Raw genomic sequence first — 24,412 nt, 5'->3', positions numbered from 1 at the left:
CACTTGCAGGGGGCTATGGACTTGGACCCCCAGGATTTCTCTGTACATCAACGCTGTTAAAGGTCCTGCCATTAACAGTTTACTGTCCCTTTACATTTAATCTCCCAAAGTGCAACGCCTCACACTTGGCCAGATTAAACTCCATCTGCCATTTCTCTGCCCATATGGTGTTAAAAAAATTAATTGACCTGTGAAAAGCAATGGACTAAAATGAATAGTTAGAATGGATTGGAACACCATCAAGCTTAATGACATCCCGGCTTGGAAATATTTCATTTTTACTGGGTCAAATCCTGAATCTCTTTCCTCAACAACACTTTTACCAGAAGGTTTGCCCCAGGTCAAAAATTTGGCTTGCTTAGGAAATTAAAGAAGGGCAAAAAAGTCTGAAAAGTGAATAAATGTGTCCATTTGCAAAGAGCAAGTGATGTCTATCAAATTTAAGAGTTGGGAAGACATGGGAGAAATAATCAAATGCATTGTTAAAGGAAATCATAGAGTCATATTAGGACAGAAGCAGGCCCTTCAGCCCATCAAGTCCATGATGATATGCTACCAACATTAATTCCATTTTATTTGCCCCAGGTTCCCCTCAACTCCCCCAAGATTCACCCACTCACCTACTTGTGAGAATCAATTCACGGTGGCCAATTAACCTACCAACCTGCACATCTTTGGGAGGCGGGCGGAAACCAGAGCACCTGGAGGAAACCCATGAGGTCACAGGAATAACATGCACACTCCACACAGGCAGCACCAGAGGTTAGGATCGAACCCAGGTTGCTGGAGCAATGAGGCACCAGCTTTACTGGCTGTGCTCCTGTTCTACCTCTGAACCTCGATAAAGTATCATGGAGGACATTTATTCGTGCAATTAAGACTTTTTCAGCAAGTGTTGTGCTTACTGCAAGAGACAGGACACAGGCATGCAGTGACAGTGGGGTCCCCAAGGTCTGTTCATGGCCGACTTCAGTATGGTTCATCAATTGTCCAGCAAAACCTGCATTTACGTAGCACATTTCAGGACCTCAGCTTTCCAGCCAATGAAAAACTTTTGGCATTGCAGTCACTGTTGTAAACATGGCAGCCTACTTGTACACAGCAAGCTCCCACAAACAGCAATATGGTAATAACTTTTTCCCAGTGATGAAGATTAGGAATAAGTTTTGACCAGGTCATTGGAGATCATTTCCAGCAACCACCCCCGAAATGCCTTCTGTAAAGTTGTGATTTTCTAAACATAGCAGTGATGCCAACATACTTTTGTGTTGATGACGTAAACCATCTATAAAATGCAAGAGGAATACTGTGTGATCCCATATAGATTAACAGAAGCCCTCAGATTGAAATGAAATTTCCAGTCTTATTCTCAGCCATTGATTATTTTGTGAGTCCATTGCAATGGATTCCCATTCGCTGCTGAAAATGTGCAATTTCCATATGAGAATTACTTGGATGAATCCCAACTTCTTTCTAAAATAGATGCCTTAATTTTCCTGTTTGGAAAGACAAGATTACAATGCGATCTAGAGAATAGTGTAAAAAAGATACCTGAAGCTAGCCTGTACTATCACAACATCAACTCTTTAGAAAAATATTGGCCAGCTAGGGAGGACATTATTCTATTGCCTCTTAATTGGTTGGGCTTTAAAATATTTATCAGTAACATGCATTACAATGCAGTACATTCTGACAGGTGCCTGTCTACACTTTCAACAGCTTACGAAATGGAAGTCATTTGTTCTGTATTTTTTTTCATTGAAAGGAACATATGTTTAACGTTTATTTAGTTTCATAGTGTTTGAACAAATAAACCTTTACCAAAGGTACAGTTGTGCAGCTGGTAAAGTTGCTGCCTCACAGCTACAGCAGGTTCAATCCTGACTTCTGTCTGTGTATGTGTGGAGTTTGCATATTCTCCAAGAGTCCACGTGGATTTCTTCCCACATCACAAAGACATGTGGGTAGGTGGGTTAACTGGTCACGGTACATTGCCCCTAGTGTGTAAATGAGTGGTAGAATCTGGGGGAAGTTGTTGGGAATGCGGGGAGAATAAAATGGGAGTAGCATAGGATTAGAGTAGATGAGTGTTTGATAGTCAGCAGGGACATTTTTTTATACAAAATAAACTTTATTCATAATAAAAGACAAACTATATACAATTACAAAACAGTGCAATCCTTTACATTCTTGTACAGATCATTCATTAGTGTTACCCTTTTATATAGAAAACAGCACCGATGCCACACGTGTGGCTCCCTGGAAACTACCCAGTCCTGTATTTACAATATTTAGGGGCTTTCTCGCCTGTCCCCGTCCCTCCCTCTCCAGTGGCAGAAGAACCCTAAACTGTAGTCCTTCCCCACCGAGCCTTTGCGTTGGCTGCGCCCAGCTTCAGTGCGTCCCTCAGCACGTACTCCTGCAGCCTGGAATGTGCCAGCCGACAGCATTCCCCCACGGACATCTCGCAGTGCTGGAAGACCAACAAGTTTCGGGCAGACCAAAGAGCGTCTTTCTCCGAGTTGATGACCTTCCAGCAGCAGTTGACGTCCGTCTCTGTGTGTGTCCCCGGGAACAGCCCGTAGATCAGAGAATCCTCTGTTACGCTGCTGCTGGGGATGAACCGTGACAAGGACCCCTGCATCTTTCGCCACACCCTCCTCGCAAACCTACAGCCCGCAAAGAGCTTGTAGTCAGCAGGGACATGGTGAGCCAAAGGGCCTGTTTCTAAGTTAGTGTAACTCCCTATGACATCAAGGCAGCATTTGATTTAGTCGTGTCAAGCAGCCTTAGTATTCCAGGGAACATTTTTCATTGGATGGTGAAAAGTCAACTCAGGCCAAGAACGTTACTGTTGGAGGTTCTCAGGCCAATGACCTAGTCCCTTCCATGTTCTGCTGCTTCAACAGCGTCCTACCCTCCACAGTATGGTAAGGAGTAAGAGTGTCAGGAGTAAGGCGGGATGGCCTGCAGTGAGTTTTAGAAGTTGTGAGAGTAGACTAACGAGTTGTGCAATTAAAAGCATTATGAAACAAAGGAGTTAAGTAACTGTTTGAATCTTTGAGTTGTTTGAACTACTCGTGATTAATGAAGTATATTTATTAGGCAAAGTCATTGTCTGGTGGGTATTATTGTGTGCTGCATTTAATTAGCAAGACCATGTTTAACTTTGACAGTGTTTGGCAAATCTCATGGTTTTCAGGCTACTGCTTGACACATCACTTCCAAACGGATCCCACATCTGAGTGAGGTCTCCACTGGAACTGTGATTACAGCGTTGAATTCCATTTAAAGTCCCTCAGTTACGAAGCAGTCCATGCCTTCGTACTGCAGAATCCAGACATTCATGTCTGGTCTGACAAATGGCATGTAACACCCACACTGTACAAATGCCAGGCAATGATGAAAAATTGTAAATTGGTTTATTATTATCACATGTACCGAGGTACAGTGAAAAACTTGTCCATACAGATCAATTCATTACAACGGTGCTTTGAGGTAGTACATGGTAAAACAATAACAGAGTGCAGAATAAAGTGTTACAATTACAGAGAAGGTGCAGTGCAGGTGGACAGTAAGGTGCAAGGTCACAACAAGGTAGATTGTGAGGTCAAGAGTCCATCTTATTGTACTGGGGAACCATTCAATAGTCTTATAACAGTGGGATAGAAGCTGTCCTTGAGAGAGTTCATCTGCCAATCCTTTGGCATTTGGCAGTATCATCACTGTCAGATCTCTCGTTATTAAAATCCTGGGAGTTATTCACCAGAAGCTTGGGAATCTTTGGAGATTTGCATCCCAGAGAGCTGGGAAAACTGAATTATGGAATATATTCAGGGTCAAGGCAAACTGGTTTTTGGTTGTTAGGGGAAAAGCAGGCAAGTGGAGGTGAGACCAAGATCAGATCTTCCACGAATAGACGAGTAGCCTCAAGGGCCAAATGGCCAACTCCTGCTCCTGCTTTTTTGATTTTTGCGTAACTGTTCTGACCACATGACTTCTGTGGCTTCAAGAGACAGGCAGAGGTTGACTGGCAAGTGACCCACTTCCTGTCTGCCCAAGCTCTTATCACCACATACAAGGCACAAGTCAGGTTGTGATGGAGTGTGGCTCTAACAGTGCACATATCTTAACCCTCCATTTTGAAGCATCCCTCTTGATTGACACCAGGTCCATCACCTTAAATATTCGCTCCTTTGTTCACTACTGTATCATGGCTACAGTGTGTACCACCTACAAAATGTGTTGAGCAACTCACTAAGGTTTCTTTGACAACCCTTCCCAGACCCACAAACTCTACAAACTATCAGAACAGGTGCATGGAAGCACTGCTACCTGCATGTTCCTCTCCAAATCACACATCATCTTGGAAATATGGTTTCCAAGTCCAATTTGCTCCTTCATCCCTGGGTCTAAATCCTACCCAACAGCCTTGCAGGAGTATCTTCACCAGAACGACTACAAAGGCCACGCTCCACCACCCCAACGATAATTGGGATGAACAGTCAAAGCTGGTTCTGCCAGTCATACCCACATCACGCATGTGAATGGAAAAAAAGAGATCTTGTATCTCATTTCAGATCCACCTGTGATATTTCATGTTTATTGTTCTGGTCACAGTTGTTGCAAGATTACCTTCATTTTCCCAGAACGTTGGTTCAAAGTTACCACTTTCATTCTTTACTTCAACACAGTGTCATTTATGGAATATGTAATTCATATACCAGTAATATAATTTGGAACTTGTTTTTCTCACTCATGGAGTTTTCAGAGTAAGTTGGGAATGCCGAGTGTGTTGTTCTATTTGCAAACACCAATTCAAGATACTTCAGCATAAAGTGTGTAGTCATGTACAAACAACAGCCTACAACCATAGTACAGAGGTCCATTGGGAACAGTTCTCACTGTTTACTGATGCATTTTTAATTTAAAATGTGATCCATTTTTTGAAAAATGTGTAGCATTACTATGACTCGATTTTGTTCTAATTATGGTGCATTATCTCTGTTGTATAGCTTGATGCTTCACACCATTATAATTTTTCTTTAAATACTTACATGCTTAACAGGTAAACTGTATTTTTATCTGATTCTGCCAAATCACAGAACTTCTTAACTGAGATATATTTAATTTGAATCAATGTATAATTCCTGGATTTAGATGGGCTTACCAGGATGTTGCCTGGACTTGGGGGCCTGAGATACAAGAGAGGTTGCATAGACCAGAACTTTATTCCCTGGAACACAGGAGATTGAGGGGTGACCTGATAGAGGTATATAAGATCATGAGGGGCATAGGCAGGGTGAAAGCACAAAGTCTTTTTCCCAGGGAGGGGGTGCTAAAAACAAGAGGGCATAGGTTTAAGATCAGAGGCAAGAGATTTAAAAAGGACATCAGGGGCAGCTTCATGCAAAGGCTGGTGCGTATTTGGAATAAGCTGCCAGAAATAGTGGTTGAGGAGGGCACATTAGCAACATTTAAAAACTACCTATAGGAGAGGTTTAGAGGGCTATGGGCCAAACGCGGACAGATGGGACTAGCTCACTGGGCAACACAGTCAGCATGGACCAGTTGGGCCGAAGGGCCTGTTTCCGTGCTGTACGACTCAATGAGATTATCAAAAGGCAGGTTGTCAGCAATGAGCATAGATGTGCAGAATGATGCAGCACAGAAGGAGGTGATTCAGTGGCTCATGCCTTTGCCAGCTTATGAAAGAATCATCCAACTCATTCTGTTCCTTGCCCTGTTGTAACAGATCTCCAAAATCTGACCCTTCTACTGTTTATACAATTTCTAGTTGAAAGTTGTTGTTGAGTCCAGTCCCACTGCCCTTTCAGCCGTACATTCCTGATTTGAAAGCACATCGTATGGAGAATAATTCTCATCTCATCTCTGTCGGCCTTGCTATTTACTTTCAAGTGTTGACATTATGAAGGGCATTTAAGCACATTATTAGATTTAATAGCAAGAAACCGTTGCCAGTGGCAGGATGGGTGACAACCAGGGGATCTCATTTCAAGAACATAACAAAGAGAACAAAGTGTAGGCCATGCGGCCCCTTGAGTCTGTTCCACAATTCAGCCTCCATCTTATTTTATGGCAGAACCAGACTTAATTCTCCATTCTCCTCATGTAACCGAGGTCCAGCACCCCAAGTATCATTCTAATAAACCTCCTCCATACCCTCTCCTCGGACCTGCCGTGCAGTCTAATATTTGATATCCTGAATTGGACACAGTCCTTCAGCTGAGAATTACAAAGGTTTAGTTCAGTTTTGTATTCCTTGTCTCCATTTATATGTCCAAGGATCCTGTGCGTGTGTTTTTTAACAGCCTTCTCAACTTGCTCTTCCACTTTCAAAGACTTGCACTGAACCAGGTATCTGCCGCCCGTTTAAAATTACACCTGTGGTTGGTTCCGAAAGCAAAATAAAACCTTCAGACTATTCAAGGGAAAGAGAGAAATACCTTGTTTACATTGAAAGCAAAACCCACTAGTTTTGTGACATTCATGCTTCTAATAGGGTTATTTTCCATATTTATTCTGTTATATATTAAAAGTTTTGCCCAATTCAGATATGTGAGTGAAAGATTATTATTTTCTTGGGAATTGATGTAACTGCTTTACATTTATTTCATTGCAATAAAAAGAAGATTCCTTTTTACTAGGTTGATATTATACTCATTATTTTTCATTTGCAAATGCTTTGATCTTATCTTAACCTCATTTTGTTCATGGTGCAGACTACAACCAATTTGAAACGAAGACTGGCAGAATTCTGTTAAGGATTAGTGCTCACAGGTTTTTCAAATATTCATTTTTTGGTGTGTTGGAGTCTCTGGCAAGACCAGTAATTGTTGCCCAGCTGTAACTTTTGTTGAGGAGATGGTGGAGCTCCCATTGTGCTGCTCGGGAAGGAATTCCTGGATTTAGATCCAGAAATTATGAAAGGACTTTGTTGTAGTTCCAAGTCAGGATGGTGTATGACTTAAAGGGAACCTGCAGGTAGAGACACTCCCGTGCACCTGCTGCCCTTGTCTCTCTTGCTGTTAGAGTTTGGGAGTAGCCTAGGTTAGTAACCACAGTGCATTTTGTAGGTGGTAGACACTGTAGATGGTGGAGTGTTTCAAGTGGTGATTGGATGCCAATCAAGTGGGCTGCTTTGCCCAGGATGGCAACGAGCTTCTTAAGAGTTGTTAAAGTGACATTTGTCCAGTAATATATCTCTCTCCGTATACCTTTTTGAAATGCTTCAGTGTGTCAGTGTGTGGGATATTTGCCACAGGATACCCAGCATCATAGCGCTGGAGCATGGTGACTCATTGCAAGCTGCTCTCTGCAGATCTACTCATTACTTTTACTGTAATCATTCTACTCTTTTAAATCTAAATTCTATGTCTCTAAGAATACGCTTTACTCTGCATTCTGTATTGTTTTACCTTGTACTACCTCAGTGCACTGTGTAATGAATTGATCTGTATGAATGGTATGCAAGACAAGTTTTCCACTGTACCTTGGTAAATAATAAACCAATTCCAATTCCAATCTTGTAGCTATGGTATTTGTTTCTCTGGTTCAGTTGACCTCAGGATATTTGAGGGGGAGCCTGACAACAGTAATGCCATTGAATGTCAAAGGTGGGTAGTTAAGGCCTCTCTTGTTGGAGATTTTGCACTTTTGTAGTGCAAATGTCACTTTCCATTTCACAGCCCATGCAAGAATGTTGTCTCGGACAGTTTCATGTGTTCCGGAGTTACAAGTGGAGTTGAACATTGTGCAATCAACAACAAATACCCCCACACCTAAGGTTATCATGAAAAGAACGCTGTGGATGAACCAGCTGAAAATGTTGGGCTTGGAGCACTGGCCTGAGAAACTCCTGTGATGATGTCCTGCCTGGGATGATCAACCTCCACCAACCACAACCAAGCTCCCTCTGTGGGTCCATGGGAGTGCTTTCCCCTTGATGCCATCGACTTCAGTTATATCAGGGATCCTTGAGGCCACATTCCATCAAATGTCACCTTGAAGTCAAGGACAGTCACTCTCACATCATATTTGCAGTTTGGCTTTTTATTACATTATTGGACTGAGGCTATGATGAGGTCTGGAGTAGAGAGTTCCAGGCAGATAGGAAGAAGGAAGGTGGAAATAGGAACCCTCGTCACGTTTATAAAGTACCTCAGTTAGTCCTTTGTAGAGTCATAACTTGCAGGACTGTGGGTGAAGAGCCAAGAAGTGGGATTAACCTCATGTCCATTTTTAGCCAATATGAACATGATGGGCTGAATGGCCTCTTTTCATTATTTTGCTCCAACTTGACTTAGCAGATTAGAAAGGAGGGAGACCAAAAGTAAGAAACTGTTAGCCTAACATGGGTAACTGGAAAATTAAGGAAGTGTTCACAGGATATTCAGAAAGTCATAAGACAACCAAGCAGAGTCAATGTAGTTTATGAAAGGGAAATCATATTTGCTAGATTTCCTTGAGGATGTAACAGATGGGGTGAATAGAGGGGAACCAGTAGATGTCTGTATGTGTAGAGTATTTGGATTTCCATAAGGCATTCAAATATTGCCCCATATAAGGGTTATTGCACAAGGTAAGAGCACGGGTAGTTGGAGGTAATATATTGATATGGACAGGAGTGTTGCTAACTAACAGTAAACAGAGGATTGGGCTAAATGGGTCCTTTTTGGATTAGTAATCAGAAACTAATGGGGTGTCAGAGGGATCAGTCCTGGGCCCTCAACAATTTATCATCTATATTGATGACTTAGATGAAGGGACCAGTGTCCTGCAGCCAAATTTGTTGATGATACAAAGTTGGTGGGTTAGCAAGTCATGAGGTGGATACAAAGAGCCTGCAAAGGGATATTAGTACTCAGTGGGCAAGAAGTTGGCAGATGGAGTACAATGTGGGAAAAATGTGCAGTTGTTTGCTTTGGAAGGAAGAATAAGGAGAAAATTATGATTTAAGTGGAATAAGGCAACAAAATGTTGCAGTACAAAGTGAATTGGGAGTCTTTGAACATGAAGCACAAATTGGTTTGCATGCAGGTATAGCAAGTAATTTGAGTCACAGAGCACTACAGCACAGAAACAGGCCCTTCGGCCCATCTAGTCCATGCCGACCTGATCTTCTGCCTAGTCCCATCTACCTGCACCTGGACCATATCCCTCCAAACCCCTCCCATCCATGTACCTATCCAAACCTCTCTTAAATGTTACAATTGAACCCGCATTTACCAATTCTGCCCAATTTATACCCCTCATAATTTTGTATAGCTCTATAAGATCTCCCCTCATTCTCCTGTGCTCCAGGGAATAAAGTCCTAACCTATTCAACCTTCCCCTATAACTCAGGTCCTCAAGTCCCGGCAACGTCCTTGTAAATTTTATTGTAAATTAATTAAGAAGGTTAACGTAATGTTGGAACATAAAACAAGCTGCTGGAGGAACTCGGCGGGGCAGGCAGCAAGGAATGCTGGCCTTTAATGATGTGATGGTTGCAAGAGGAATGGAGGTAAAGGGAAGTTTTGATGCAATTTGACTGGAGAAACCACACCGCAATGAATCTGTGCATTTTGCTCTCTACATTTAAGGAAGAATGTGCTTGCATTGGAGGCTGTGCAAAGAAAGTTCATTGAACCGATGGCAAGGATGAAGCAGTTTGGCATTGGTATTGATTTATTATTGATTTACTGAGATACAGTGAAAAACGTAGTTTTGCAAGACATCCATACAGATTATTTCAAAAAGATACTATGAGATAGTACAAGAGAAGAGCAGATTATAGTGTTATGGTTACAGTTACAGAGAAAGTGTGCAAGGGCCATGACGAGGTAGATTGTGAGGTCAAGAGTTCATCTTCAGTGCACAAGAGGTCTGTTCAAGAGTCTTGTATCAGCAGGATAGAATCTGTCCTTCAATCTGGTGGTGCATGTTTTCAAGCTTTTGTATCTTCTGCCCAATGGAAGGGGGAGAAGGGAGAATGTCCGGGGTGGGTGGGGTCTTTGATTATGCCGGCTGCTATACCGAGGCAGCGAGACGTGTAGACAGAGTCCATGGAGGGGAGGCTGGTTTTTGTAATCTTTGTGATCTACTGAAACATATCAAATTCTGAGGGGTTTCGATAGGGAGGATGCTGAGAGGATGTTTCCCCAAGCAGGGTGGGTGTGGAGAAAGGGGACATAGTTTCAGGATAAGATGTCTCCCATTTCAGATGGAGATGAGGAGGAGATCATCTCTCAGAGGGCCATGAAGCGTTGGAATTCTGTACACCAGGGAGCTTAGGAGGCAGAGTTAGGGCAGATACTAACAGGCATTTAAACTACAAGGGAGGCAAGGGGTATGGGGAAAGAGCAAGACAATGATGTTGAGGTCCAGAGTAGATCAGCCAAGATCTTACTGGGTCATAGAGGCCACCTCATTATAGGAAGGATGTGGAAGCTTTAGAGAGGGTGCAGAGGAGATTTACCAGGATGCTGCCTGGATTGGAGAGCATGTCCTATGAGGATAGGTTGAGCGAGCTCGGGCTTTTCTCTTTGGAGAGAAGGAGGATGAGAGGTGACTTGATAGAGGTGCACAAGATGATAAGAGGCATCGATCGAGTGGGCAGTCTAACCACTCTCTACCCCTCTATCCACTTCCTTCCAGCTCATTCCGTATACGCACCACCCTCTGTGTGAAAAACTTTACTCCTCATGTCTCCTTAAATCTCTCCCCTCTCCGCTTAAACCTGTGCCCTCTAGTTTCAGACTCCCCTACCCTGGGAAAAAGACAGTAACCATCCACCTTATCTCTGCCCCTCGTGATTTTCTGGTGGGCAGTCAACATTTCGGGTCAGAGACCCTTCAGTCCAGATGAAGGATCTTGACCCGAAATATCAGCTGTCTATTTCCCTCCACAGATGCTGCCTGACCTGCTGAGTTCCTCCAAAAGCTTGTTTTTTGCTCCTGATTCCAGCATCTGCAGCCTTTTGTGTCTCCACTAAATTAAAGAATTTGCCCAGCTTCCTCTACACATTGATTTTGCACTTGTTGAGTCACATTCAGATACAAATCCCCCCCATTATCCCAGAAACATTCGTTATTCAGAGTGATGTCAGGCAGATTCTTAAGAATGCAGTATTAGCACCTTGCAGTTTTATTAATTGGCGCTGAGGCAGTTAACTAGTAACTTCACTGGAAACTGATTGCTTCAGACTATTTTAACATACACCCCAATTTTTTTGTTGCTTTAACTGCAACTCAAGTGTATGTGTGTGTGTGTACATATGTATGTCTGTGTACACAAAGGAGTGTGTATATTATGAATACTTTGTAATTTGGTTCAAGAGTTGACAGCTTGGGAATTTAAAAGTAATGTTATTCTGTATATGTTAATCATCAGAGATTCCAGGAAGTCAATATCAAGCACTGAAGCCAAGATATTGTGAAGGCGGGGAGAGAAAGCCTATTAATTAGATTCTATGGCACTGTAATTAGCAGCAGGTGCAGTCTCGCCTTCTGGAGACATTCAACTATTTAGTCAATAAGTAGGAATAGCTTTGCTGATTTTCAAAAGTTTATGACGTGGTGGATGGACCACAGTTCTCATCCTGATTGTCAAAATGATCTATGGAAGGCCCAGAGTGTGTTGATGCCTTTGTCTCTTTAGTTGCTTAGATGCCAGCTCTGGCTCCCTCAGGAATGAAAGGCTCAGCAAATGAACTAGTGACTCACCGGCTTGCTTCTGTAGGACTTCACCTTTGAAATGGCTGTGGGGTTAGAAGCAACCTGGACCACACTATTGTTCCCCACAAGTGAAGTTGGTGTTGTTTGCTTCTGAAAGGACAAAGTTCACAACAAGCATCCATCAATTTTCCACCGAGAGTCACGTGCATCCAAATGTACACCTCCAATGTCACCACCATGACCACCAGCACCTCCCCTCCTCCCCACACAACACTGGAGACGTCATGTATGATTCCTAATCATGAGGAACTGAGCTTCCAGATGAAGAGTGAAACCAATGTCTATAGCGTTGAATTAGCAGGGGGTAAATGGAACAAGATACCCAATGGTTTATGCTCTTCAGGAAATGTTAGTGTGTGACTTATCTTTACATGTGGTGTCCATCGCACACCAACAACTACATGGACTTGACTGAGTAAGGTTTGGACCAGTGGCAAGGTAGTCCATGGTGTTTGAAGACCTCCTCTGCTGCAGGGATACAGCACCGACTCATAACTGGCATGAGTTGCCTCGCTTGCTTTCAGCTGCCATATGCCTCCTCCTCCAGCCACATCCTTCCTTAGAACCCCTTCCCTTCACACCTCTTCCCCTGTCCTCAGTCTCCCCACTCTTCCTCCGCAATCCTGTAACCTGCCCTCCTCCACATTCTCTCCTTCCACTACTCCCCCACCACCAATTCCCTCCCTCCATGCCACCCAACCTACCCTGGACAGGTTCTGCCCAGGGTCTCACTGAGCAATCGGCTACAGGACCACCCAGCTGGCTCCCGCAGGACGTTCGCCCCAGCGGCACTCCATTCCTTCGCCCTCTCCTGGGACCACTGGCTGAGTCTGCACTCTTCCTAACTGCAGAGGTGCAGTGGGTGCTCTGCACCCTCTTTTCCCCAGTTGATTTCCTCAACATATTGTCATGGAAAGGCATTTCATGGATTTGTCCTCCACCTAATTGGACTTGTCTGCTCCACATGTAGACTAAAGACCCCGATATTTACTGTTTTTAACCCCTGTCCCGTGGTTTTCTTATTTCCTGATTTATGCCATGCTGAATATTACTGCCATGATTTGGGAGTCAATCAGTAACTCCTACCCAGTATGGCCTGCCCTTTGCTGCTTCAGAAACAGACTCAGGTTTATCCTCACTGACTTATATGTCTTGAAATTTTGTTGTTTTGTGGCAGCAGTACAGTGCAAAGACATGAAAGTTACTATAAATTACAAAATAAATAAATAATAGTGCAAATAAAAAAGGAATAATGAGGTAGTGTTCATGGGTTCATGGACCGTTCAGAAATCTGATGGCAGGGGGGAAGAAGCTGTTCCTGAATTGTTGAGTGTGGGTCTTCAGGCTCCTGTAACCCCCGCCCTGATGGTAGTAACATGAAGAGGGCATGTCCCGGGTGGTGAGGTCCTTAGTGATGGATGCTGCCCTCTTGAGGCACCGCCTCTTGAAGATGTCCTCAGTGGTGGGGAGGAATGTACCCCAAACTGATTCTAATTCTCCACCATGAACCATTGAACCAAGGTTATTTTTTCACCACTGTACTGATCTCATTCCTTGTTTCTAGCACTATTCCGCTCCCCATTTTCCTTTCTTGCCTTTCATTCCTAAATGTCAAATATCAGCTTTGGTCACTCTCCATCCACTTATTGGTAACATACCTTGCAGGCAGGTTTACTAGTGTGGTTCAGGAGTGTTTAAACTAGTTTGCGAGGGGGCTGGGAACCGGAGGGGTAGGTCAGCAGAAGAAGTGCATGGAGTAAGGTCAGATCTAACATATAGAGAGGCTTTGAGGAAGGAGAAGCTGAGTATAGGGTATAAAAGTAGAAAGGTGGATGGGCTAAAATGCATTTACTTAAATGCAAGAAGTATCAGGAATAAGGGTGATGAACTGAGAGCTTGGATAAATACATGGAACTATGATATTGTGGCTCTTGCAGAGACTTGGCTGTCACCAGGGCAGGAATGGATACTGAATATTCCTGGATTTCAGTTTTAAAAGGGATAAGGAAGGGGGGAGAAGAGGAGGAGGGGTGGCGTTACTGGTCAGGGATACTATTACAGCTGCAGAAAGGGTGGATAATGTAGAAGGATCCTCTCTGGAGTCAATATGGGTGGAAGTTAGGAACACGAAAGGAGCAGTTACTCTACTGGGAGTATTCTATAGGCCCCCCCCACCCCCCCCCCCCACCCCCCGTAGCAGCAAGGATACTGAAGAGCAGATTGGGAGGCAGATATTGGAAAGGTACAAGAATAGCAGTGTTGTTATCATGGGAGACTTCAACTTCCCAAATATTGATTGGCACCTGCTTAGTACCAAAGGTTTAGACAGGGCAGAGTTTGTTAAGTGTGTCCAGGACGGATTCCTGTCACAGTATGTTGACAGGCCACCTAGAGGGAATGCCATATTAGATCTAGTATTAGGTAATGAACCGGGTCAAGTGACAGATCTCTCAATGGGTCAGCATTTGGGGGACAGTGACCGCTGCTCCCGAACCTTTAGCATTTTCATGGACAAAGATAGGAGCAAAGAGGACAGGAAGATATTTAATTGGGGAGGGGCAAATTATGAGACTATAAGGCTAGAACTTGCGAGTGTAAATTGGGATGACATTTTTGAAGGGAAATGTAATATGGAGATGTGGTCATTGTTCAGGGATCTCTTGCAGGATGTTAGGGATAAATTTGTCCCAGTGAGGCAGAGAAAGAATGGCAGGGTGAAGGAACCATGGGTGACAAGAGAGGTGGAACAACTAGTTAGGAGGAAGAAGGCAGCATACATAAGGTGTAGGCAGCAAGGATCAGATAGGGCTCATGAGGAATATAGAGTAGCAAGGAAGGAACTTAGGAAGGGGCTGAGGAGAGCAAGAAGGAGACATGAAAAGGCCTTGGTGAGCAGGGTTAAGGAAAATCCCCAGGCTTTTTTCACTTATGTGAAGAGCAGAAGGATGGCGAGAGAAAAAGTAGGTCCGATTAGAGACGAAGGTGGGAAGATGTGCCTGGAAGCTGTGGAAGTGGGTGAGGTTCTCAATGAATACTTTTCTTCAGTATTCACCAAGGAGAGGGGTCTTGATGACGCTGAGGACAGTGTTGGTAAGGTTAATGTTCTAGAGCATGTAGACATCAAGAGGGAGGATGTGTTGGAGCTGTTAGAAAATATTAGGACAGATAAGTCCCCGGGCCTGACGGAATATTCCCCAGTCTGCTCCGCAAGGTGAGGGAGGAGATTGCTGAACCGTTGGCTAGGATCTTTGAGTCCTCATTGTCCACGGGAATGGTACCGGAGGATTGGAGGGTGGCAAATGTTGTCCCCTTATTCAAAAAAGGTAGTAGGGATAGTCCAGGGAATGTTACGAGCCGGGTTGCTATTTGGTGAATGTCCCTTTAGTAGGACATTACTTAGAGGACAGTAGAGTAGTATTGTGTGTGTGTGTGTGTGTGTGTGTGTGTGTGTGTGTGTGTGGTGTTATCAAGACAGCAAGACTATAACAACGTGCTGGATGTTTTGCTCAGTGAGTTGCAGAGAGAGAGAGAGACACTGACTGCTGGTCTCTGTATCAATGGATGAAGAAGAATAGCTGTGTCTGTCACTACAATCCATGTATGGATTTTTGGAGCAAACAAGTGGGGTCCACTTTGTCATTAACCTGTACTGGAAACAGGCATTTCGGTGCGCGGCCACATATCGAATGCCTTCGGGGTGGCAGATACTTTGGAACAAAGCAGTGGAGATCATCGGAGATTGAGGTGTCGTATGGGTTCCATTGTGGAACGTGTGGATTTCGTAATTTCTCTCTTTGTTCTCTCTACATTTTCTCTTCTGTCAGTGGTTTTGCAAAAGCCTTTGCTCACATTTCACCTTTTGAGTCGTTGAACTGAACTTTGAGAACTATTCCTAGACTTGGAGTTTGGGAATTTGCCACACACACACACTTTGAGTTTATTAGCTTTGGGCATTATGTTTAACATCTAACATTTTTGGCTTTTCTCATTATCACAAGTAGTTATTAATAAAATAGTTTCTAACACTTATACATGACTCGGTGTGTTTCTATTGTTGCTGGTACGTAACAGGAATTATAGACGTCTGTGGTGGGCAAGCTGTTGGAAAGGGTTCTAAGAGGTAGGATCTATGGGCATTTAGAGAATCGTGGTCTGATCAGGGACAGCCAGCATGGCTTTGTGAAGGGCAGATCATGTCTCACAAGCCTGATAGGGTTCTTTGAAGAGGTGACCAGGCAGATTGATGAAGGTAGTGCCGTAGATGTGGCCTACATTGATTTTAGTAAGGCATTTGACAAGGTTCCACATGGTAGGCTTCTTCAGAAGGTCTGAGGGCATGGGATCCAGGAATGTTTGACCGTGTGGATTCAGAATTGGCTTGCCTGTAGAAAGCAGAGGGTTGTGGTGGAAGGAGTACATTCAGATTGGAGGGCTGTGACTAGTGGTGTCCCACAAGGATCGGTTCTGGGACCTCGACTTTTCGTGATTTTTATTAATGACTTGGATAAGGGGGATAGAAGGGTGGGTTGGCAAGTTTGCAGACAACACAAAGGTTGATGGTGTTGTGGATAGTGTGGAGGACTGTTGAAGTGGCAGATGGAATTCAATCCAGAGAAGTGCGAGGTGGTACACTTTAGAAGGACAAACTCCAAGGCAGAGTACAAAGTTAATGGCAGGATGCTGGGTAGTGTGGAGGAGCAGAGGGATCTGGGGGTTCATATCCACAGATCCCTGAAAGTTGCCTCACAGGTTGTATAAGGTAGGTAATAAAGCTTATGGGATGTTAGCATTCATGAGTCATGGGATTGAGTTTAAGAGCCATGAGGTAATGATGCAGCTCTACAAAACTCTGGTTAGACCGCACTTAGGGGATGTCGAAAGGATGTGGAAGCGTTGGAGAGGGTGCAGAGGAGATTTACCAGGATGCTGCCTGGTTTAGAGAGGATGCATGATGAGGAGAGACTAAAGGAGCTAGGGCTTTACTCTTTGGAGAGAAGGAGGATGAGAGGAGACATGATAGAGGTGTACAAAATATTAAGAGGAATAGATAGAGTAGACAGCCAGCGCCTCTTTCCCAGGACACCAGTGCTCAATACAAGAGGGCATGGCTTTAAAGTAATGGGTGGGAATTTCAAGGGAGATATCAGAGGGAAGTTTTTTACCCAGAGAGTGGTTGGGGCATGGAATGCGCTGCCTGGGGTAATGGTGGAGGCAGGTACATTGGTCAAATTCAAGAGATTGCTAGATAAGCATATGGAGGAATTTAACATAGAGAGATATGTGGGAGGAAGGGGTTAGATAGTCTTAGGCGAGGTTTAAAGGTCGGCAAAACATTGTGGGCCGAAGGGCCTGTATTGTGCTGTACTGTTCTATGATTCTATGATACCCATTTACTTCTCTTTGTGCCATTAATGTATCCACCTCGTCGCAAATGCTGCAAACATTTAAATATGACACCTATCGTTTCATTATTTTAGTACTTTTTTGTATTTTGTTGCGGGGACCCGGTGGGCGCACTGTACCCTGTTGCAAGGCACTGGGTCATGCTTGCAGTGTCAATGGTAGTGTAGCCGGCCGCTCTGGCAGTGCGGGCGGCTGAGCGAGACACCGGCCACATGTGAACTTTAAAGGGAATTTTACTGCGCTGAGTCATCAATTACTGCGTTCGCCTGACATGTATAAATGGTTCAAATCTGATTTCGGGATTAAACGGAATCAATGTCTTGTTTTTCTTGTTAATTGTGCTGTAATTGACATTCAAGTAAGTTTCACAACCGATCTAGACGTTGACAGGTCGCAAATTCACTTCTCTTAAACTCCATCCAGTTTAGCAGGTCTTGGACTCGACCTCTTTTACTGATTATGGTAAGGAGGAGGGGTGAACGATGTTTAGATATCTCAACTGTGGGTTAATTTGACCTCAGAGTAACCCTTGGAGAATATCACAATTGGTCATATTTGAATACGTGCTCCACCACTGAGAGAGCAGGGGGAGGAGAGAAGCCTGATGCTGGGGTCGAGAGTTCTCAGAACGGGGCTCGACTGCGCGCCGATTGGGAAGGCTGTGCCACCCTCTGGATTATTACATCTCAAACCCAAAAACTATGGAAAAGTTTCACGATAAGGAGACCTACGATCCGGAAGGCATCAGCGACGCATCAAGCGTTCGCGACGAGCCCGTTCTGGTCAAGGTTGGGGACAAGGAGTCCATGGAGAAAGTTGACCCATCGCAAAAGCCACCGTACTCGTATGTGGCTTTAATCGCGATGGCTATCAAGGAAAGCCAAGAGAAGAGGCTCACCCTCAATGGCATCTACCAGTATATCGTCGCCAAGTTCCCCTACTATGAAAAGAACAAGAAAGGCTGGCAAAATAGCATCAGGCACAACCTTAGTCTGAACGAGTGTTTTGTTAAAGTTCCCAGAGAAGGTGGAGGGGAGAGGAAGGGGAATTACTGGACCTTGGATCCCGCTTTCGAAGATATGTTCGACAAAGGGAACTACAGGAGGAGGAGGAGGGTGAAGCGGCCGTACAGACCATCATCGTCTCCGTTTCTGCCCGGGAAACCGTGCGTGAATTACTCGGACCCATTTTATTACCAGACTCCCAAGTACCTGCAGTCTCCCTTTGGGGCTAATTCGTGGTCCATGGGGCAAGGTGGGTCAAATACATCCGTCAGCTACCACCAGTCCTGCCAGGCGGCGAATGGGAATGTCAGCCCGGTGCAAATGAATGGACTGGCCTCGTCATACAGCGCATATCCTCGCATGCAAAGCTTACCTATAGTGCCGGCTTCCGCCGCCACCTACAATGGCATGAATCAGCAGATGAGCCCGGGGACTCACGCTACGAGCACCGGTTATCAGCTGTCATGTGCCCGGCAGCCGGAGATGCCTGTAGTACACTGTTCCTATTGGGAATACGGACCGATGACCAGCAGAATGGATATATAACCTTCCGAGACATTAACAATACTAGCGGTGGTAAGACATTTTCTTTGAAAGTGCCAAAAAAAAACGAATTGTTTTCCCGGTTTGCAAACTTTGGTGCATTTTTTTGGGGAAAAAAAACTAAATGGACTCAGCATCCCAACTAAGACAAGTACTTAGTTCAAGGCTATCGCCGAGCCTGGGTTATAAAAGATCTTGGTACCAAATGGAAGCTGAAATCGTGTGTCAGACAAAAGGTGGACTATTAAAAATCGGGCGTTTGTTATTTGAAATTGTTACAGGGTTTATTTGTCTAAACAGTGCTTAACATTGTTGGTGTTGTTCTTTAATTTGTGGATCAAAACGTTCTACGTTTAGTAAATAAAATGTTGTACAACAAAGTTTTTTTAAAAAAAGAAAGTGATCCAATGTTTAAAATGGTTATCGAAGTTCTAAATGAATGAAGGTTTTGGACCAATATCAAGTGTCGTCAAGGATAGCACTTTTGTATATATTTTTGTTAAAATAAATGTTTTATGAGAATACTAGTGTCAGTACCTTTTATACTGTTGAAGGTAGCAGATAGCGGGCTAGAATACTTCCCGCTGCCTCGTAAATTAACAGACAGCCTGGGTTTCCGGGCGAAGTAATTGGGCTAAAACTATTTCTCCACAAAAATATATTCGACAACTTAAGGTTTTGTTAAACTGAGCACTAAGAAATGCATGAGTCATTCTATTCACAAGTCAAACATAATCAAACAGGAACAAATTGTAAATAGTTTTCTGATGACCATTTACTGTTAGGATATCTGTTTTGAGCCAGCCTGATACAACAAGGAAATGTTCTCTATTATAGTTCCACATTTTTGTATTCAATTCATTTCTGACCATTCAGGATGGATGTGAAATTCTAGCACTGAGTTTAAAACGTTCAGTCTGCACTTAAAACAGTTTGCAAAAGACAGGTAGAAATGAATCCTTCGTTAAACTAGAGGACAGCGGAAACATGCAAGGGTTTGACAGAAAGTTAATTACTAAAACCTGCCATTGAGTTTTAGAGTCATTGAGTTCTACAGCACTGTAATAGGTCCTTCGGGTTGGTCAACGTTATAGCCGTTTAAGTTATGGCTTTTACACAAGGCTCCGACATTTTGTGATCAAGATATCTTCACAAAGAATTTATGATCCGTGTCACTTAAGAAGGGAGATGGCATGTTTAAGGACCAACGTTACTATATTTTTAATCCTTCTATGTTACAGTAAATTTTACCAAAATCAGAAAATTAAGTAAACACTTCAGCCAAGCCTGGTCAAGTTGTCAGTTTTCTTTTTGTAGGTAACGCTGTGAATCCCATGAAACATTAGGAGACGGGTCGCATTTTTGTTTGCAGGTGCAACCGTTGTTTCTGCTCCTTCTTACTTTAATCATCTGTCTGGAAAAGCGGCTGAACACTTAGCGAGCAATCATTCAGTGCGTCCAACACAACGCTGAACTGGATTGCCGGTGGGTGATTTCAGCGCTGAGGGAATTCTCTAAGAATTGAAGCATTTTCAAAAATAAAAGCTACGTTACTTTGTAAACTGGGAGGATGAAGGCACAAAGGCTATTTTCAGAGGACCTTATTGTAAAAAGATGGTTAACAGTACACTTTCTATAATCCAATCGTATAATTACTCTGTGCTTAAAATGTGAAGGAAAGGTCATTAAAATACTGCTCCCGTATTTTATTCGATTGGTATTCTCCACATACAGAATGACTGATCATTTATCGACGTTACCGTGAAATCAAAAGGGAAACGTTAAGAATGCTGGAATAAAACATTGCTGGGGGTATTCAGGAGGTCAGGCAGCATCTGTGGAGAGAGAAACAGAGTTAATGTTTTATGCCGATGACATTTTATCAGATGCTAGAGACCTGAATTTAAAACAGAAAATAATCTAAATACTCGGAGGTCTGACAATATCTGTGGTGAGATTTAATGTTTAGAGTCGATGGCCGTTCTGTATCATCTTTTGTGCTGATTTTAACCCCACTTCAAAAGGGTTTATATTAAAGTTCCACATTTGTTTCCAAGCAATTTTGAGAGGACAAAATTCAAATATCCAAGATGTCACTACAGCGATACCAAAGCAAAGATAATTTAGTAATAGAGATGGTAAGTCGGTTTACAAGGGAGAATTGTTTAAGTGGGAAAACACCACTAATTGAAGGCAATGTATAAAGACGAGAAAAAGAAAATGTACCCACTAGTTTCTCTTCTGTACTTTCAATGAGTGTCGTTGATTATTTTTGAGTTAAGAAAAAGTTGCGAGATAATACGCCCTTCCAGGTAATGCTGCGCTTACTTATTCCAACTGTTTATTTTAAGATTAAGACTGTTGTTTAATGCCACTGGGGAAAATTTCACAGCAGATTTCTTTTGTTGCTTTTTTTTTGCTGGCCCCAATTGGAGGTCTCCTCAGGAGTGAGGATATGCATTTAAAGGGCTTGAATTATGTTTCCTATTTTCCTGTTCTTAGTAGTGTTCACATTAGCTAAAAGAAAGTTGTCTCTGTTGGATTCGAAAGATCCTGTATTATATATTTACTGTCTTGTAATTAATTATAAACTCACACTAGAAGATTTTGCAAGACTAATCCCTGGAAAAAAAAACTATGATCTTGAATAATTCGGAATGTTGAGCCCTCGCGGTGCGTGAGCGAGGTTGTTTTTCTGGAGTTTATTCTTTCACTTTCACGGAGTGTGAATGAGAAAGATCTGAATTTGAAGCTTATTCCATTTTTCCAAATCGTTATCGGAACCGCGGTGTAATTTTTGCGCTACATATTGTGTGCGTTTTGTTTCCATTTCTCCAAAGATCTGCACTCTTGGTGGATTTACAGTGCAGGCACAGGGCTAACTAAATGTCAGGGTCGGTCTCCAGAGTCTGAACGGGAGATCACAAACTCTGTCTGCTCCTACTGCGTCTGTTTTGTCTGAAAATTGTTTACTGCCCAGGTGCGAAAGGGTCAGATGATCATAAACAAGCCATCTGAATAGGTGTAAAGACGGCATCACTTTTCTCTGGGCATTTTAACATGTATGAAGAGAAGCTAACCGCCAACTCGGCAGATGTCCTGTTGACCATCTGACCTACTCGCACCTGCCCGTTGGATTGTCTTTAAGACGCTGAAAGACCAAGTCCTATTGCACTGTAACTGGATCCAGAAACATATGTACAATTTGCATTTAATGTTTTAAATATAAGTATATTTTAAGATTATTGTCGTTTAAATATTGTATAAATGATATCAAAATCAATTAACACTTCTACCAATCGAAATACGAAGCTTCGCTGGCCATTACAGTCTTGAGGATTATTTCACTTTGATATGAAAAAACATGGTTAATCATTAATTTCGGTCAACTAACTTTATCAGTAACGACCAGTGGAAACAACACACGGACCTTAGCGAGGAGCTTTTTGGGACATAATCAGAATCAGGTTCATTATCACTGACATACGTCGTGAAATGTGTTGTTTTGCGGCAGCAGGTAAGACATAAGAATCACTATAAATTACAAAAATAAATATTGCAAGAGAGGAATAACGAGGTAGTGTTCATGGACCATAAAACGTCGCCTTTCCCAATTATGCGATGACATTGCTGTTGTTGGGAATGTGCTGGGTGGTTTGTTTTCAGACGCTTCAGTTAAATACAAAGAAAGGATTAATTTTAATCCCATGTCAAAATGGTACAACGTGGATATTTCACACTCTCAACATCCACGTCACTCAATACTAAACTCAAGAAGTTACATCCTACTGATTTATAAACAAGTGAGTATTTTTCAAGTTAGCTGTGGAAAATATCTCTTAAAACCGTCTTCAGTCAAAACTACAAGGCACCGTTTTGTATTGTCTATCCCAGTTTTCCCTGCGAACATTTAAAAATAACAAAATAAATCGAGTAATTGAGTCCACTCCGTGCATCGGTGTGGGTTAATCGAAGATCCTGTGTTACAGTAACATCGGTTTTAGCAACAGTTTTAGTTCGCAATGTAGCACAAGCAATCTTAATTTCAATCCAGTCAGGTAAATCAAATTTACTTCAACCTCTACCATAATTCAACAACAGGAAAAAGCTTTGTGCCAATGATAGCAGTCGTAATTTATATTTCTTTACCAACCCGGTTTACAATGTTTACATCTGGTGTGGCCAGTTCACCTACTGGGGTACTGAACAGCCTGGCGGGGCCGTACAGGGTATTTCTGTCTCTCGTTCTCAGTACAGAATAAATCAGCCACTCTGAAGTTTGGACGCCTCATATCTAACCAAGTCATTTTTATTCCAGATTTTACTTCCCTTTTCTTCACGTCACAAACCGGGTTTATGTGGGGCGAAACGCAGATGGCTCAACCTATTTAATTTACAACTCTACTATGAGGACTGCGGTAGTGGGAGAGTAGAACACATTTTATGCACGTTACTAAATCTCAAGACAACTTGAGTGCGGTAAACTATTAATAAATCATTGTTGTGATTACAGCAAGCACAACTCCTTTGTGGATAATAGCAGCTAACTCATTGTTTTTTGTTGTTGTTGTGGTTCTAGTAACCTTTGCCATCCAGATGTCGATCATGGTCGGATGAGTTGTTTTAAGGCAAAATGGTGGAGGCATCCAGAGTTTATTCCAAATATTCCCGGTTTGGGGATTAAAGAAAAGTGAGATAAAATCTGGAAAAAAAAGTCTTGGTTGGATATGAAATGCCCAAATTTCAGAGTGGCAGATTTATTCAATAACTTAGTAGGAACTCTCCATAATAGTAACCCTGTTACGCTTTTCATCGGGAAGGTTTGCAGGATTTAAGAAGTGAAGTTCTGTGGACAAGGAAACAGTTCTGCCTGACATTTGTGACTCTGCTTACTAATCAATACAACAGAGATTTCTTTTATTGATCCCTTAGCTCGAAAATGGAGGGAATCTGAGATATTTTCGTTGTAGTTGGATGTTTCCATGTTAATTTTCGATTAATCACTGTCCGCCCCCACAAATGTTAAACACCTCAGAGTGTGGATCTGTTTGTTTTGCAGCGATGCCTTTTCTATAGTGTTGAAACTTGTATCAGTCTATGTTTGATGTTGGAATTGTTTTAAGAACTAGTCTGGAATTCTTTAATATAAATGCGTGTCTTCAGTTTTAGCACGTTTTACCAAGTCCAGTTGGTTCCGGGACTAGTGTAACCTTTTTGAGCGCAGCTCATCCCCTTGTCAAACCCTTCTCAGAGTCTTGGCATTGATTCAACATCAGACTTTGATTTTTGTTCAACGTTGGTAAATTTTAAAAGCCATATAGTTAGTGATCTTTGAAATACGATTTAAGTGACAAGTGTGTAGAGACCGTGACAAATCGATTCGCACGATCGGCATTTATTTTTCAGGCAGCTCTTGTCTACTTACGATGTAATCATTGAAACCGAATATGAAACGTGCCTACTTGTAAATCAGTAAAGTTATTATAGTTTTGAATAAGGAACATTTTAAGCAAAATAATTCGAGAAATTCCAAATAACAACGGGTCTTTTGAGCACTTTTTTTTTCAGTCATGCTGGGCTTTTTTTCTTGATTTGGAAGTGGCTATATTTAATAAAATGAAAATCTGACAGTACGTTTAAATAAGGTACAAAGGTACAAAGGACTTATCAAACCAACGTGTCCTTTTAAACTCATCTATTGTTCATTTTAGAATTGGTATAATT

The 24,412-nt window shown here is 42.6% G+C and overlaps 1 protein-coding gene across 1 annotated transcript; it reads left to right on the top strand.

The window, feature by feature from the left end:
• Positions 1–17,842: 17,842 nt before the first annotated feature.
• On the top strand, positions 17,843–18,691 carry foxl2l (forkhead box L2-like). The gene has a single exon (XM_052039007.1). It carries the CDS (start codon positions 17,843–17,845, stop codon positions 18,689–18,691), a length of 849 nt encoding a protein of 282 aa, XP_051894967.1.
• Positions 18,692–24,412: the final 5,721 nt, after the last annotated feature.

This window comes from Pristis pectinata, chromosome 26 (assembly GCF_009764475.1).
Source record: "Pristis pectinata isolate sPriPec2 chromosome 26, sPriPec2.1.pri, whole genome shotgun sequence".
Classification (NCBI taxonomy): Eukaryota; Metazoa; Chordata; class Chondrichthyes; order Rhinopristiformes; family Pristidae; genus Pristis; species Pristis pectinata.
The sequence above is the reverse complement of the archived record's forward strand: the minus strand, read 5'-3'. Positions and strand labels throughout refer to the sequence as shown.

Excerpts from the sequence above, each read along its gene's own strand:
- foxl2l (XM_052039007.1), top strand. The coding sequence starts at position 17,843 with ATGGAAAAGTTTCACGATAAGGAGACCTACGATCCGGAAGGCATCAGC.